The 15,175-nt window shown below is 41.1% G+C and overlaps 1 protein-coding gene across 2 annotated transcripts in view; it reads left to right on the forward strand.

Moving 5' to 3' along the window:
* The window catches only part of LOC111863375 (hemicentin-1), an 821,886-nt gene that overhangs the window by 422,113 nt on the left and 384,598 nt on the right, over nucleotides 1-15,175 (forward strand). For both annotated transcript variants that reach the window (XM_023849641.2, XM_033751034.1), the window contains exon 2: nucleotides 4,098-4,230. In XM_023849641.2, coding sequence (XP_023705409.1) covers nucleotides 4,098-4,230 — 133 coding nt within the window. The remainder of the gene's footprint in view (nucleotides 1-4,097; nucleotides 4,231-15,175) is intronic.

A 15,175-nucleotide genomic window follows, 5' to 3' on the forward strand; every position in this document is an offset into this window, starting at 1 on the left:
TAGTAGTGTTGGTGGTGGTTGTAGTAGTACTAGTAGTAGTAGTAGTAGTGATAGTGGCGATGGTGGAAGCAGCAGGAGCAATGGTAGTAGTAGTAGTAGTGATAGTGATAGTGATGATGGTGGTGGTAGTAGTAGTAGTAGTAGTGGCGATGGTAGTAGTAGTAGTAGTAGTAGTGATAGTGGCGATGGTGGAAGCAGCAGGAGCAATGGTCATGGTAGTAGTAGTGATAGTGATGGTGGTGGTAGTAGTAGTGGTGGTGATGGTAGTGGTAGTAGTAGTAGTAGTAGTAGTAGTAGTAGTAGTAGTAGTAGTAGTGATAGTGGTAGCAGGAGCAGCAATGGTGATGGTAGTAGTAATTAGTAATCGTGGTGGTTGTGGTGGTGGTAGCGGTGGCGGCAGAATAAGAATAAGTAGTTTTGGTGACTGCAGTATTGTAGTAAAATCGCCAGTTCTGATGGTGACAACAGCAAAAGGAATAACTACTAAATATTCTGTGCAGCACAGTAAGAAAGCCGAGAGAAATTTGATACTTCTAGTTTCGGTTCAATTATGCACTCTGTTTCTGGATTTTCTGGAAATGCACACCTGTGAAATGTGCCCAGGATATCGGATTTCCGGGTATCCTACACAATTTATGTTATTTATATTAATCTTTAAGTTTTTAAACCGTGTGAAACGAAGAAAAATGGGAATAATATTGCAATACGTGGAACAGACCACTTGATTCTCTGGAGCTCAGCAATTTCTCCCAATGGCGACCTCATTCATGTGTACTAATGTAGCTGTGTGGGCATTGCGGCTTAACCAACACATTCATCACTAAATCTCCTTTCGGATTTCAACTTCATTTAATGTGACCGTAGTGAACACTGGAAGTATTTCGAGAAGGCAAAGTTCATTAAACTAAACATAGTCAAAATTTATGGACATAAATGAACTTAACGTAAATCCAAGTATAAATTTAGTGACCAAGTGGTCTAGGGGTTGTTTCTAACCATGGGGTTTAGCTAATCAGGATTCCAGGGTCTGTTTCATTTTGTATCTGTTAGGAAACTGCAGCAATTGCTTACTGGACTGCGTGGCTCTACAAACTTCCCCCGGGAGTTCCGATCCGAACAAGTCATTTTGATTAAATAGAAAGAGCAAATATTCAGTCTCCTCCAGAAGTCAGAGAGACGTGCAGCTTAACTCAGTTCAACTACGAAACTTCTTGGTAATTGCACTTGTAGTTGGTGCTTATATAATGATTCTTATGCGAAGAGATCTATATATTATTTAGGATCTGTGAAAGTTCCACATGCAAGTTTTCTTTTCTAATGCATAATGAATATATAGGATATTGATGAGAAATCCGGAAGGAAGGAGACCACTGGGAAAACCAAGACGTAGGTGGGTGGATAATATTAGAATTGATCTCAGAGAGATAGGATGGGATGGTATGGATTGGATTGGTCTTGCCCAGGATAAGGACAGCTGGAGGGTTCTTGTGAACACTGTGATTAACCTTCGGGTTCCATAAAATGCTGGGAAGTCCTTGAGCAGCTGCACAATTGGCAGCTTCTCAATAAGGGATCAGCTCCATGAGTGAGTGAGTGAATGGCGTTATACTGCCTCTCTAACCATATACCTCCAAAGACATTTATTGATTTCGATTTTAATAGTGGGGATCTACTGAAATTACACCGCATGATGTTCAATTTGAGATAACTCTCTTTACAGCATGACTGAGTTAATAATTGTTTTGTTTATGGTCTCTAGCTTTCTTTTTCTTGGCACTACAGCCCCAGTGGATCTAGGCCTACCTCCATGAACTTCTCCGTTCACTTCGGTTTTTCTAGATCTTACACATTCGGTAGGACTCCTTGGGCGGGTGATCAGCTCTTCGCAAGGCCTCTACCTGTACACAAACACAGAAAAACGCACACACACAAACTAAACATCCATGCCCTCAGTGGGATTCGAACCTACGATCCCTGTTTCCAAGCGAGCAAAAACAGTACATGCCTTAGACCGCTCGGCTACCGTGACTGGCATGGTCTCTAGTTATTATTTGAGTTATTTTTTGATGAAATGTATATATTCAGCTCAGTACCCACAAAGAAAATTATTTATACTTGTATCCGTGTCGCTGTTACACATTTCTCAACGTTACTCTTCATATCCTTCCATAGTTTTGTGTCTGTATTGTTATCAGTAAATCTGTACACGAAAATAAAAACTCCGTGACTGCAGTCCGCAGGCGAACTATAGCGACCTAGCGAACCGCGGGTTGTCGGCGAAGTTAGTGACAACTTTAGCTGACAGAGGTTGTCACGTGGTCAGCGCAACGAATCCCCACGGCCGTTAATTTTGGTTTTCTAAACCGTATCCGCTGCTTTTCCATTCAATTAGCTCCTCAGTTATCCTCACAAGACTGAGTGGACCCTGTTTCAGACACATTACTTCTCAGAAAATCTGGTATCGCCAAGAATCGAACCCGGGACCTCTGGATCTGTAGCCAGGAACTCTGACTACTAGACCACAGAGGCGGTCGTCTAAAATTGTGGTGGATACAGACACTGCAAAGACGTATATAAAAAATCTATACCTTTTCACCCGTTTTTAATGTACGTGTATGTGTGCATATTTTAATGTATTTTGTAACTTTCTTTTCCGAGAACTGAGTTGCGATAAGTGAGGACTGTGACTGTGACTGTGACTGATAGAATTCACATTTAATATTCTGTTTGTAATAGATTTTCATATTCACATAGACCTCCGTCATCCTGTTTCCACGAAGGGGAAGCGTCGGAAATATATTTAGGTCTTTTGTTTGTGAGGATTAAAATAAATTAAATTACTCGAAGACCAATGTACAGTAACAAAATAAGATTGGTTTAATTTATGTCCATATCTCTATTTATTGATTTTGTTCCTTTTCTAAGTAAGATTGGACAGATACTAACATCGTATGTCGCCAAATTTGGTAGAAGCTAGTGAATTCTTATTCTTCAAAATATATAAAAATTGATTATATTATTCTTGTAGTATAATATATATATATATATAGAGAGAGAGAGAGGGCTGAAGTTAACACATAAGGCAGAATTATTTTTTTCGAAATATATTAAAAGATCAGGGCTCAGCCACTATTTCCCATAAAGTTACATTTGGTGTTTATTGGAAGTTCCCAAAATAGTCTTCCTTAACTTTGAGGGTTCATTTATTCTACTAAAACTGCTCTATAAATTAAGATCTCTCAGTTAAGTGGCTGACTAGCGGAAGAACAACTGGTTTAATTTTCAGAACTGACAAGATGCTTCTATTTATCATCGCATCCAGATTCACTATCTAGGCTACCCACCCTACAGTGAAGTTTGCGCTATAAGTGAGGCTAATTCTTCCACAAACTGCGGAATTCGTTTCAGTGATTTGCGGAATGAGAGTGAGGCTATTATACAGACGTGGTATAACTGTCTCTCAGCCACACTCATACGGCTTTTTGCGTCGTTACGTCGGTTCGCCGTAAAAGAACAGTAATTTCTTTTTGAAAATTGATTAATATCAAAATTTTACTGCGTGGTTATCATGCACGTAAACACAATGTCTGAGAATTACCATATGTGGCTGCAATACTGAGTAAGTTTGGCTACTCCTGTCATAGGACAAATTGATCATCAACGTAGAAGACAAAGTATCCTGTGTTTGTACGTGTAAATTAAAACGCATGCCCTTAGGAGTACTTATGTGTAGAATTAGTGTTTATTTGTAGATGTTACTGTACCATTAAGACCGCGCCATAGCTCAAGCGGTTAGTCGCTGGCTTCCCACCACGGCGGTCCGGGTTCGATCCTGGGTCTGGTCAAGTGGGATTTGTGGTGGACAAAGTGGCGCTAGGGCAGGTTTTCTCCAAGTACTTCGGTTTCCCCTGCCAATCTTCATTCCACCAATTCCTCCACAATCACCGTCACCTATCATCTGGGGCTGGTACAATAGACCAGAAGTGGCCCCAGTACAAGGGACTTACTCCCACCCCACTAGCAATAACAAGAAGAAATACTGTACCATTATGCCTAGTGCTCACGTCGTTAATGTTTCCACTCCTTCTCTGTTCCAGTCGCATCAGTGGAGACTACAGCTGTGTTAACTGGCGTCGCGAGGTTGCCTTGTGATCTACAGACAGCGGCTGCCACCGATAAGGTGACCCTCGTGATCTGGTACAAAGATAGCAGCAATAAACCTATTTACAGGTAAGTGCTGATTGTACAGCTCTCACTGGAAGTTTACTCTTCATAGCATACTGAACTTATATAGCATACTGAATTCCAAGGACAATTAGAATGATCAAGGAGGATGAGGTAGGCAGGACATTTAGCACAAATGGTGGAGAACAGGAATGCATATAAGATATTGGTGGGAAAGCCAGATGAAAAGAGACCACTGGGAAAACCAAGGCATAGGTGAGTGAACAGTATTAAAATATATCTTAGAGAGATAGGATTGGATTGATCTGGCTGAGGATATGGTCCAGAGGAGGCTCTTGTGAACACAATAATGAACGTTTAGGTTCCATAAAATGCTGGGAAGCTCCTGAGTAGCTGCAGAATTGGCGGCTCCTCAAGAAGAGCCCAACTCCCAGAGTGAGTGATAGCACAGTGAAACCAGAGGCGGGACTGGAGCAGAACCAAAGGATCAGTTGGCCCTTGCTACGTAGACAATGGCCAGAAACTATCCATAAATGTAATGAGGCCACCATGGAAATAGCCGCGAGCTACGAATTGAAAGAGAACTTTGTCTCATGTTGATAAGTACAGACAGAGTCATCCTTCCATTCATATTGTGGTCTTCTGCGTTATTTTTAACATGATCCGGAGGAGCATACTGCCTCAATATAGAACAGACTAGTCGTGTCAAAGTCCAGAAGATCGCAATATCAATATCTCATGTACGTAGTCATCCTTCTGAAGTTGGGAATTCAATATTGACGATCGAGTTTCAAACAATATACTAAAAGAATGAGAAGTTTGGTTTGGTTCGTCTTTGCTGGATTTGTGCCGTCTCTCAGTGGTCGAATCCTCACCCGCTTCCTCACGACCCTCACGACCGGTCTCAGTCCGTGTTCAACACCACTTTCTGTTTGTACCTTGCGTCCACTCATGCTTTACAACGGCATTGGCAAGTGGAAGGGTGAAATAGGGTAATTTATCTAGTTCACGGAAGTGACGCATTCGCGAGTATATGACCTTATTCTCAAAGAGATCTGGAGAAGTACAATAATGTAAGATTTGAGGCTTTCACGGCGGTGACTATGAAGAAAGCAGTCTTCTGAGATTTGGCACCTTGTATATGTGGTGTTAACCGACGTTTCGGAGGAAGCGAAGAGACCGTCAGAACCGGTAAAAGCAGACTGTGCTTTTACCGGTTCTCACAGTCTCTACGTTTTGCAGATTTCTTATTTTTCCTTCTAACCTGAAGATGGAGGCGATACGTTCCTCCGAAACGTCGGTTAACACCACATATACACGGTGCCAAATCCCAGAAGACTGCTTTCTTCAAGTACAATAATCTTTGCGAATATGGAGATGTGTCTGTACATCTCCTACAACAATCTGTCACTGCTTCACTTTTTGTCTAGACAAACGTTAGGACGAGGAGGACACAGATTTTAGAAATTTTCCCCAAGAAAAACAAAACAAATGGTTACTTCCGAAGTCAGCCGTATGGACACGCGTCTTAACATGCAGTAACAACAGAGGACGTTCTGTTCTACATTCTTACTTCCAACTAATGCGATATTGTTAACCATATAAAGTTATTGGTAACAATGTATACCATCCTCCTTGACATTTATAAACTTTACTGTTACCCACAAAGCATATTTACTTCATCGATACGCTTCTCGAAAAAATCTGAGATTTTCTTTGCAGAATTAATCGGTTGATTTTTGTAATGAAGGAGTAGTTGTTCCTCTTTGAGGGGGGTGAGTGTGGGAACAGAATTTATTATTATATTATTCACATAAACTTCAGGTTTCAAAATTAAAGAGTTTCACGAGCTAATATACTTTCTAAAGGGATCCGTATCTATTTCCATATTTACAGTTTCTGATAAAATAATCGTTTATTACAAAATTTAATAATCAGAAAATAAGACGTGTCTGTTAAGTAATTCGTCCCAGCGTGCGGGCAGTTCATGGCAGTTGTGTGTTATGTACCGAATTTACAGGTGTCCCAGTTCAGGTGTCTGCTCTTCTTCATAACATCAGCTGTGATCTCAGAACCTCCTCAAGCCGGAAGGAGTGAGGACGACTAGTTTCATGGAAAGCGACCGAATATGGTCTAAGTCCTATAGGTGAACAATAAACCGTTGTCCCTAAAGAACTGCCGGAGCGGAATAACTAATTCATTAAAACCAATCGTTGTGGAAAATTAATTATTCCCAGATAATTAATATTTTAGCTCCATATTTTTTTTCAAAATATTGAACCTCTACTCAGAAAATTATTAATGAATTTGTTATATTAAGAAGATTATAGTTAATTTCATTGTTTAATATTATAAAAAATATAGTGAGCCGTAGAACCTCATATCTCATAACGTTTAAATAAAAGTTGCACTTGGCGATGGCCTAAACATATTGTGACGTAGACGACGCAACTGGAAGTAGGGGTCACGTGAACTCTGCGTTTCCACGAGTGACGTCACGTACCCCCACTCCTCGCATCATTACGCAAACCTCGGTAAACACCCCTCCCCACGAGGCTGTGACATCACGCAACAATCGAGTCCGTGCAGCGACTATTGCTAGGCAATGCGTAGGTAGAAACACCTGACAACAATACCTGATATCTGTTGCCGAGCAGAAATATGTTCTCTGTGTTGTCCGTGCCGAGCCTAAATAAGGAGCAGCGAACACTGTTCAGGAGTAGTGAGTATTGAGTTACGAGAGAGTTACTAGTATAGAGGACTGAGAATCCAGTATGAATTGAAGTCCAGAGGATACGAGTCGAGTTGTATCGAGTGCATGGCAGTGACTACACCGAGAGAAGTAATTGTGTCATAGCTCAAGCGGTTAGTTGCTGGCTTCCCACCGCGGCGGCCCGGGTTCGATCCCGGGTCTGGTCAAGTTGGATTTGTGGTGGACAAAGTGGCGCTGGGGAAGGTTTTCTCCGAGTACTTCGGTTTCCCCTGCCAATCTTCATTCCACCAGTTGCCCCACAATCACCCTCACCTATCATCTGGGGCTGGTACAATAGGCCAGAAGTGGCCGCAGTACAAGGGACTTAGTCCCACCCCACTAGCAATTTAAAAAATTGTGATACTGCAGATGGAAGTAACTGTGAAACTGTGAACTGTATAAGTGTATGAGCGAATGCGCAATAAATTCGCTTGATCCAAAACGGCGTGAAGTTATTTGTCGCGTTACATACCCAACACGTGACAATATTTTGAAGGCGTATTCGAGAAGTGGAGGAAGTGTTTCCATCTTTCGAAACCTCGACAGTAGCTGGAGGAGCGCAGCTAGCTTCGCATTCTGATCACTGTGCCCTCTAGGGTACAGTGACCAGCGTCCTACATACATGAAACTGGTTGGGAAAAATTATACCACATTTTTTATTCCTAACTCAAATCCTGGCCATCCAGCTAGCAGGCAGTTACTTTATTAAACATTAGTTCCTCTTCTGAACAAATTTCCTCACATTCAACACACAGCTCGAGATGTGAAACAAATATTTGCAGAATTTTGGTGGAGACACTGCTTTGAGCGCGTTCAGTTCAAAGATTGATATAAGAGTAGGATTGTCTAGTGATGGACGTTAGCTGCATAAGCAGTGAGCGTGAGAGACGCACGCTCCGTATCCAGTTGGCATGCTTAGTTGTCCCTGTGCTTAACTAATTAAGCACTACACCATGAAGGCGTATGGGGGAGTGGATGTAGAGATCTACGTTTTCTTGATTAGGGCACTAGTCGGAGCTGAGTGGTCAGCTTCACGCTCCTGCCGTTTTACCCTTGGGGAAAGAGACCCCGGTACCCATTGGATAGGAGGTTGGGTGGACCCCAGAGCCGGTATGGACGACGTGGAGAAGAGAAAATCTTGACCCTACCGGGATTCAAATTCCGACCCCTCAGTCGTCCAGCCCGTACCTAGTCGCTATACCGACTACGCTATCCCAGTTCAGGCAATGCTTATTAGTTCAGTTAAATCCCCGAGTTATAATATTATATTTAGGCATCCTGTTGCACTTTATACGATATATGATGTAACTCCGTCCTAAGTGCAAACTGTATTTATAGGTCTTTCGTTTTGTTCTTCTTTATACACTACATGTTTCGGCCCCAAACGGCCATCATCAGGTCTATACACTCACGTATCTGTTACACTGCATTATTTATAACATTTAAAATTTAAAAACGTAGGTCTTCTTGATTAGCACTTATAAANAGCACTTATAAAATCTTCGGATCTAATTTGAAATCCTTTAAAAAAATTTTCTATAAATTTAAAATTTTAACAATGTAAAGATTAGTCACCAACATAAAACACAGCACACAATACATCAGACAACACACGTAGTAAATATAAGCAGCGGCATGCACACAGAGAGACTACACAGAATAACACCTATACAATACTAGAAACAAGAAGAAGCCGCTGCAGCACTAGAAACATAGGGCGAGTAACTCTGACATTTTTAAATTTTAAAATTTAGAGAAAAAACTTTTAAAGGATTTAAAATTATAACCGAAGATTTTATAAGTGCTAATCAGGAAGACCTGTGTTTTTAAATTTTAAATGTTATAATTAAGTGCAGTGTAACAGATGCGTGAGTGTATACACCTGATGATGGCCGTTTGGGGCCGAAACATGTAATGTATAGAGAGGAACAAAACGAAAGACCTCTAAATATAGTTTGCACTTAGGACGGAGTTACATCATATACCCCGAATTATATTCAATCTGTTGATTAATTTACAGAAGTCAGAAAACAAGGGACAGACCTATAAAGTCTGGCTTACATATTTTGATATTTCAGTAACGCAGAGTTGCCATGTTATGTTTGCAAACGACAGACCTCTCTCTACAACAGAAGAGTTTCTTGTGATTGAAGGAAGGACGCATATCTGTTACTTGCTGCTCGTAAGGTTGACGGAAGCCTGCACCGCTTAATGATACAAAGTGTCTTTAGCTGCAATATGGCCTTTGTGTACACAGCCTCAGTTTCTCCGTATACAGCCTTGTAGTATTTGTCAACTGTCGCTTCTAATTAGTAGGAGACAAAGCTCTTTTGAGTGACATGTAGGCTAGTACTGTTATCTAATGGAACGAATCGCTCCACTGAGATTCACGTTTTGTGCCATTAGAGGCAGAAGGGCTGAATTATTAACACAGAATCGATAGATATCTTACAAAGTACAGTCATGTCCCGCCTGAAATGACAACGCTCTTTTTACGTTGAATGGTTTTAAAGCTTCAGCGTGGATGAAAAAGAATTAATCTAACTCTCCTGCAATAAAAGCATATCACTTCAACTAATATTTAAACTCGCCAGTGGCCGGAATTCTAGACAGCTCTGTTCACCTTTTTCGGGATAGCTCGGTCAGTGAAGTAGCAGGCAAAGATAAGGACCACAAGATTTATATTTCCGGCAGAAGACCACATCTACACGGACTCGCGGCCCACCCAGACTCCTTCCCAACTTTTAAAGAGGTCTCATTTCTCTAGAGATGAAAGAGGTCAGTGCTTGAAGATGGCCGCCCACAAGCACCCACTGTCCAGAAGGAGAATGTTCGGAGTTTCAGTTCATCTTTCCAGTACACACGCCTCTGAATTTCAGACTGTGTAGCTTCGAATGGTAGGGTGAATGTAGAAAACGAATTGGAGAGGATGTGGAAAGAGAGATCGTTGTCTGATTTGAAATATCCAGGAATTTGCCTCAACGGAGTAAACACAAGGCAGAAAAATACTTGGTGAGATTAGACAACCTCCGGGCGGATAGTAAAAGTGTTTTAAAAAATATTTCTGAAAAAATATTTGCAACTGACATGTGTTTAATATATATAATTGACTTCCCAAATTCTACGAGCCATCCAATGTCACAGAGCAGATCAGCGAGATTAAGACGGGCCACATATGAGTATATCTCATGGAAAGGCGAGAAATTATCGTTGAAATATAAAGGGTGAAATTCTTTGAAAATCATCCCCTTTGTTGTCCGAGAAAGAAGCGAGGAAATAATATTGAGGTCCATTTAACATAAATTAATTGTTAGGGTAGGATATTGGTTGAATCGACCTCAATTCGTGGGCTTTGATTTTAAATATTTTCAACCTTCATGCTTAAGCACAATAGACAACTGTAGGTCTCGGTGCAAGGGCCGAGAAGGTCCACCCCTTATACATTCATTCATTATACAACCTCCATGCTTTACTATGGGGTAGTTGTTTAATATTATTTTTTTTATTGCTAGTGGGAGGGACTAAGTCCCTTATACTGCGGCCTATTGTTCCAGCCCCAGATGATAGGTGAGGGTGATTGTGGAGCAATTGGTGGAATGAAGATTGGCAGGGGAAACCGAAGTACTCGGAGTAAACCTTCCCCAGCGCAACTTTGCCCACCACAGATCCCACTTGACAAGACCCGGGATCGAACCCGGGCAGCCGCGGTGGGAAGTTAGCCACTAACCGCTTGAGCTATGGCGCGGCCTAGTTGTTTAAAAACTTATATTTTTTTATTCACTTATCAGATGGCGTTTCGCGCTATTTTGCGGCCATTTGCAAAGAAAACAACATATATGCAGTCGGTTCATATGTTACCGTTGAGACAAAGAATAATTTAACGGATGGAAACAAGAAGTCGTGTACCTACCTACCACTCGGCGCTACAGCCATGGTTGAGCCTTGGCCTCTAAAACCAGTCTCCACAACCAATGCGTGCTGCCATAGGAATGGATCCACGCATGACGAACCGAGGCTGGTTGTTACGTTTCTGAACACGATTATCTTTACAGGATGAGGTTGTAAGCCCCATGCCCAGCCCCCAACCTGGAGGACCAGGATATCTCTCTTAGTCTGGACTCTACTCTTTGACATTTCCGACATGGTTGACCCTACCGGTAGTTAAACTATCGCTGGCATAGCTCTTCAGGTCAGAGAGTCACGTAAGTCCCATCGCCACGACAAGGTGGAGACAATGATTCGTATAAGATGTTAAATTTAATTAATGTTGTTTATTAATTCTATGTTACAGTTTCGTTAGCTTGATTTTCACTAAAACTGAATCCTGTACTTCAGCACGCCAAGATGTGTCCTTCTAACTAAAGGTATCCATTCATTACGAGTGAAACTTAATCCCAATTCGTTTTTCCCTACAGACACATCATCAGAACCACATCATTCATTTTGAAGTTATAGCAAAATAAAGGCATTCTACTGTCTAATCCAGTCTACCTGATATCGTATGTCATATGTGTACTGCTGAACTCCTCAGGTTGGAACTGAAGCAGCTACAAACGCTGTTTCGTCTTGAAGAGTTCTCACCTTGAAGCGGGGTGGGATGAAGTAACATTTTCATATTGATCTTGAAGAACGTCTGAGACATACATGTACATGGTCTCTAAGTGAAATCTATTTAATATTCCCTGAATTGTGTTTGGAAATAAAAATCCAAATGCTTCTTATCTATTTTACGTATTTCTCTTTCTTTATTTTTCCGTAGCAGTTCTTTTTTTTTTTTTCGTGTTTAATTCCTACGTTCTTCTTTCACTTCGCTCACTTAAGTTTCCAGTGCTAAGATGACATTTATGTGGGAGCGCATAATGAAATAGTGAGGCCGCGCCATAGCTCAAGCGGTTAGTCGCTGGCTTCCCATCGCGGCGGTCCGGCTTCAATCTCGAGGTCTGGTCAAGTGGGATTTGTGGTGGACAAAGTAGCGCTGGGGCAGGTTTGGTGTTCTCCGAGTACTTCGGTTTCCCCTACCCATCTTCAGTCCACCAATTGCTCCACAATCACCCTCACCTATCATCTGGGTCTGGTACAATAGGCCAGAAGTGGTCGCAGTGCAAGGGACTTAGTCCCACCCCACTAGCAATAAAAAAATAATACATATAGATATCTACAAGACGACCACATTTCATAAACCAGAGGTCTTATACAAGTAGATGGATAATTGCAAGACTACACGATATCAAATATAGAAGTCTTATAGGTCGATATCAAAAGACCAAACGGTGTCACAGCCGAAATGACACAATGTGAATAATTGCCACATTGAAAACCTAAAACATTACGTTAGAGAATACGGCAAAATAAACTAAGAACAAGAACTTATGGGAGAACTAATCTCCTAATTTCCTTTGATAAGACACGCACCGCATAGAAAATGACGCTTCCATAATTTTTTATATTGCTGCGTGTTTTTTATTTGCCGCGGGAATATGTTTACTTAACCGTTGCCTAGCTACGATAAGGGGAGTTACGCACAAACACAAAAAATATGATTTCGTAAGCCTACTTTTATTTATTTTTTCAAAACAAATAAAGTGGTCTAAAATATTTGGACCTGCCTACGCATAGAAAATAATGTAAAGGCCATTGCCTATCAATGGCAGTAACGTTTTTACTGCTTTTGCAGTATTGCATAGTAATATCAGACCTCTCTGTCTTTTGAGTGTTACAATAATTATTTTCTCTGTGGTCCGACCCGAGAGAGTGTGAGGGGGGGGCTCCAATCCTTAGCTCTGTCAGAGCACCTACACTGGAAGGCCGATTCGTCCACTCGTTGAAGAGGATATCCCGTTGCGTAGCAGAGATATGGATGACACATAGACATATACACGGACAAAAGGGCTGGAAGAAGTTCGCTTAAGCATCCTTTCGGAAAGTAGGCTAAAATTGAGGGCAGTCACAGTGTTTGTGATACTAAAACCTACGAAATAATTATAAAATGCACCACTCAAATGGCGAACGAATTTAATACTGATACAGCAGATAATGAAAGAAGCCCTCTTGTTTCCACGTTGCACTCATCATGAGCCCGACGACATGACAAGCCATGATACATAACGATCAGTTTCATCTGTGCTGTTGTGATAGACAGTTCACTTATTTGGTGACATTGTCTGACAAGAGCTGTATGATGGCTTGAAACAGACGCTTGCTCCGTGACGTGTACAGAGGCGCACAATGTTCCTTCAAGCAAAATCAGTCCCGGTTTGTGACTTTGAACTAGACAGCATCGTCTCTCTCAACACAAACGAAGCCAGTATCTATTTACAGAGGCCAGAGTAATTCAAAATTTCATTCACACAAGATTAATGTTGATTTGAGGCTCAGGTATATTCAAAATAGCTGACTTCATGATGATGATGATGACCGTATGAACTTGAGCTGACAGAAGGCTGGAAGCTCGGGGAAAACGATATAAAAATACAGTACTTATCCTCGCTGATAAATGTGATTTTTGTTCTCCTTCATGGCATATTTTGAAATAAAGGAGGAGAGAAGAGGGATAAGGAGTAGGACGAAGAGAAGGCAGAAAATTGTAAACGATAAGAAAGGAATATGTGAAAAGGAGGGACGGAGATAAAGAAAATAATGGGGTGACTGAAAGGAAAGCGGGGCTCGGGATGAAGATATGAAACATAATTCTTCCCGAAGAGGATCCCGGCGCATGCGCTAATAATTCACGCCCACATGACGGAATATACTGAGATTCTTTATTGGTTTATCCAAGTCCATTCAGAAATGCTAATGAAATACTATGAAATGTCACGGCCGCCTTCTCCAAAATCCTCCCAAATCACCTTGGTAATAGACTACTACAGCTAATCACAATAAATTACATTTATTTGATACAAGATTGTGTGTGTGTGTGCGTGCGTGCGCGTAAATATATTGCGAAGTATTTGCCCCATGTAAGAATGGTTGAGACACAGAAACAGCCGTTTATAAGAAAAACGCGCAACAAAAATGGAACAACGCGATTGTGCAACTCGTTTCTAGGCAACGGCTCAGTAGACACACTTTCTCGCAGGCGCAATGACGTCACACTGCAATACTACTTATCTATCAGGTGATTGGTTTTCTGTGTGGTCTGCTCTGCGCAACAGTAGAACTGTGTTTTCTGTGTTGTACGTGTAGCGGCTATATAACATGAGTCCGCTTGCAATTTCCCGATAGTTTCAATTGAGTTCCGATGTTCCAAGTTGATAGAACAAGAAATGGCAAGAAGACTTGATGATGATTTAAAGTGCTAGTTTCTATGTTGAGATTCACTGCTAGGAAACGAGTATTGGAAACTAAGAATCTTAGTGCTTGTGCTTGTGAACTGTAAATTGTGTAAATCAGTGATAGCACTGTATTAATTGTAATTAAGAGAGTGTGTAAACGAAGTGCCAGTAAATCCAATCATCTGAACTAGAGCCCGTTACTTTCGTCAAGCGTACCGCCTTGCACATGACCAGCTCAAACGATGAAAGGCCAACGGTAATCTATGTAACTATGGCATTATTTCCTTCTCGTCTGTATGTTGGCAATTAGCAGTTAACAGTGTAATTAAGATTTTAATGTGTTAATATAAACTGTATAATCTGTGTAAAACAAAGTTTCCTTTGAAATTTCGAAATGTATACGCGTATAAACTCAACCTGCTAGAATTCAAAGCCTTTCAAACAATAATTCCGAATTATTTCGGCGATGATACAACAATTGTGACAATACATAAAAGTATTAAATTTATTGATAATTTTATGCATAAGAAACGTTGATATTCAAACATATAAGATAAAGTTAAGGTAAAGTTATCCTTCTAACAGGCCCTGGATGCACATAGGGTTGTGAGATGTCGAGGCTCCCACATTTTCTAGACAATCGGCACACAGATGGCGACAGGGCCGTCAGCCTTGAGCGCAAGCCGCCCTTTACTCCCCCATAAAGATTCCTGATACTCATTTCTGTTAGGGGCTGAGTCGAACCAGAATTATAATGCGGCTGGAAGGATTAGATAAACTGAAAAAAAAAATCCACTTCATCGAGGCTCAACCCCGGTACCTTCTGGTTTGTGGCATGGTGTCTCAACCAACTACGCTACCGCGTGCCCCATTCAAACACATAACTGAACTAGATGATGAGTTTTTTTTTTTGTTCTGACACTACTTTTATGGCACCAATTTTCAGAATAATTATTATTCATTACAC

Source organism: Cryptotermes secundus, unplaced genomic scaffold (genome assembly GCF_002891405.2).
Source record: "Cryptotermes secundus unplaced genomic scaffold, Csec_1.0 scaffold568, whole genome shotgun sequence".
Classification (NCBI taxonomy): domain Eukaryota; kingdom Metazoa; phylum Arthropoda; class Insecta; order Blattodea; family Kalotermitidae; genus Cryptotermes; species Cryptotermes secundus.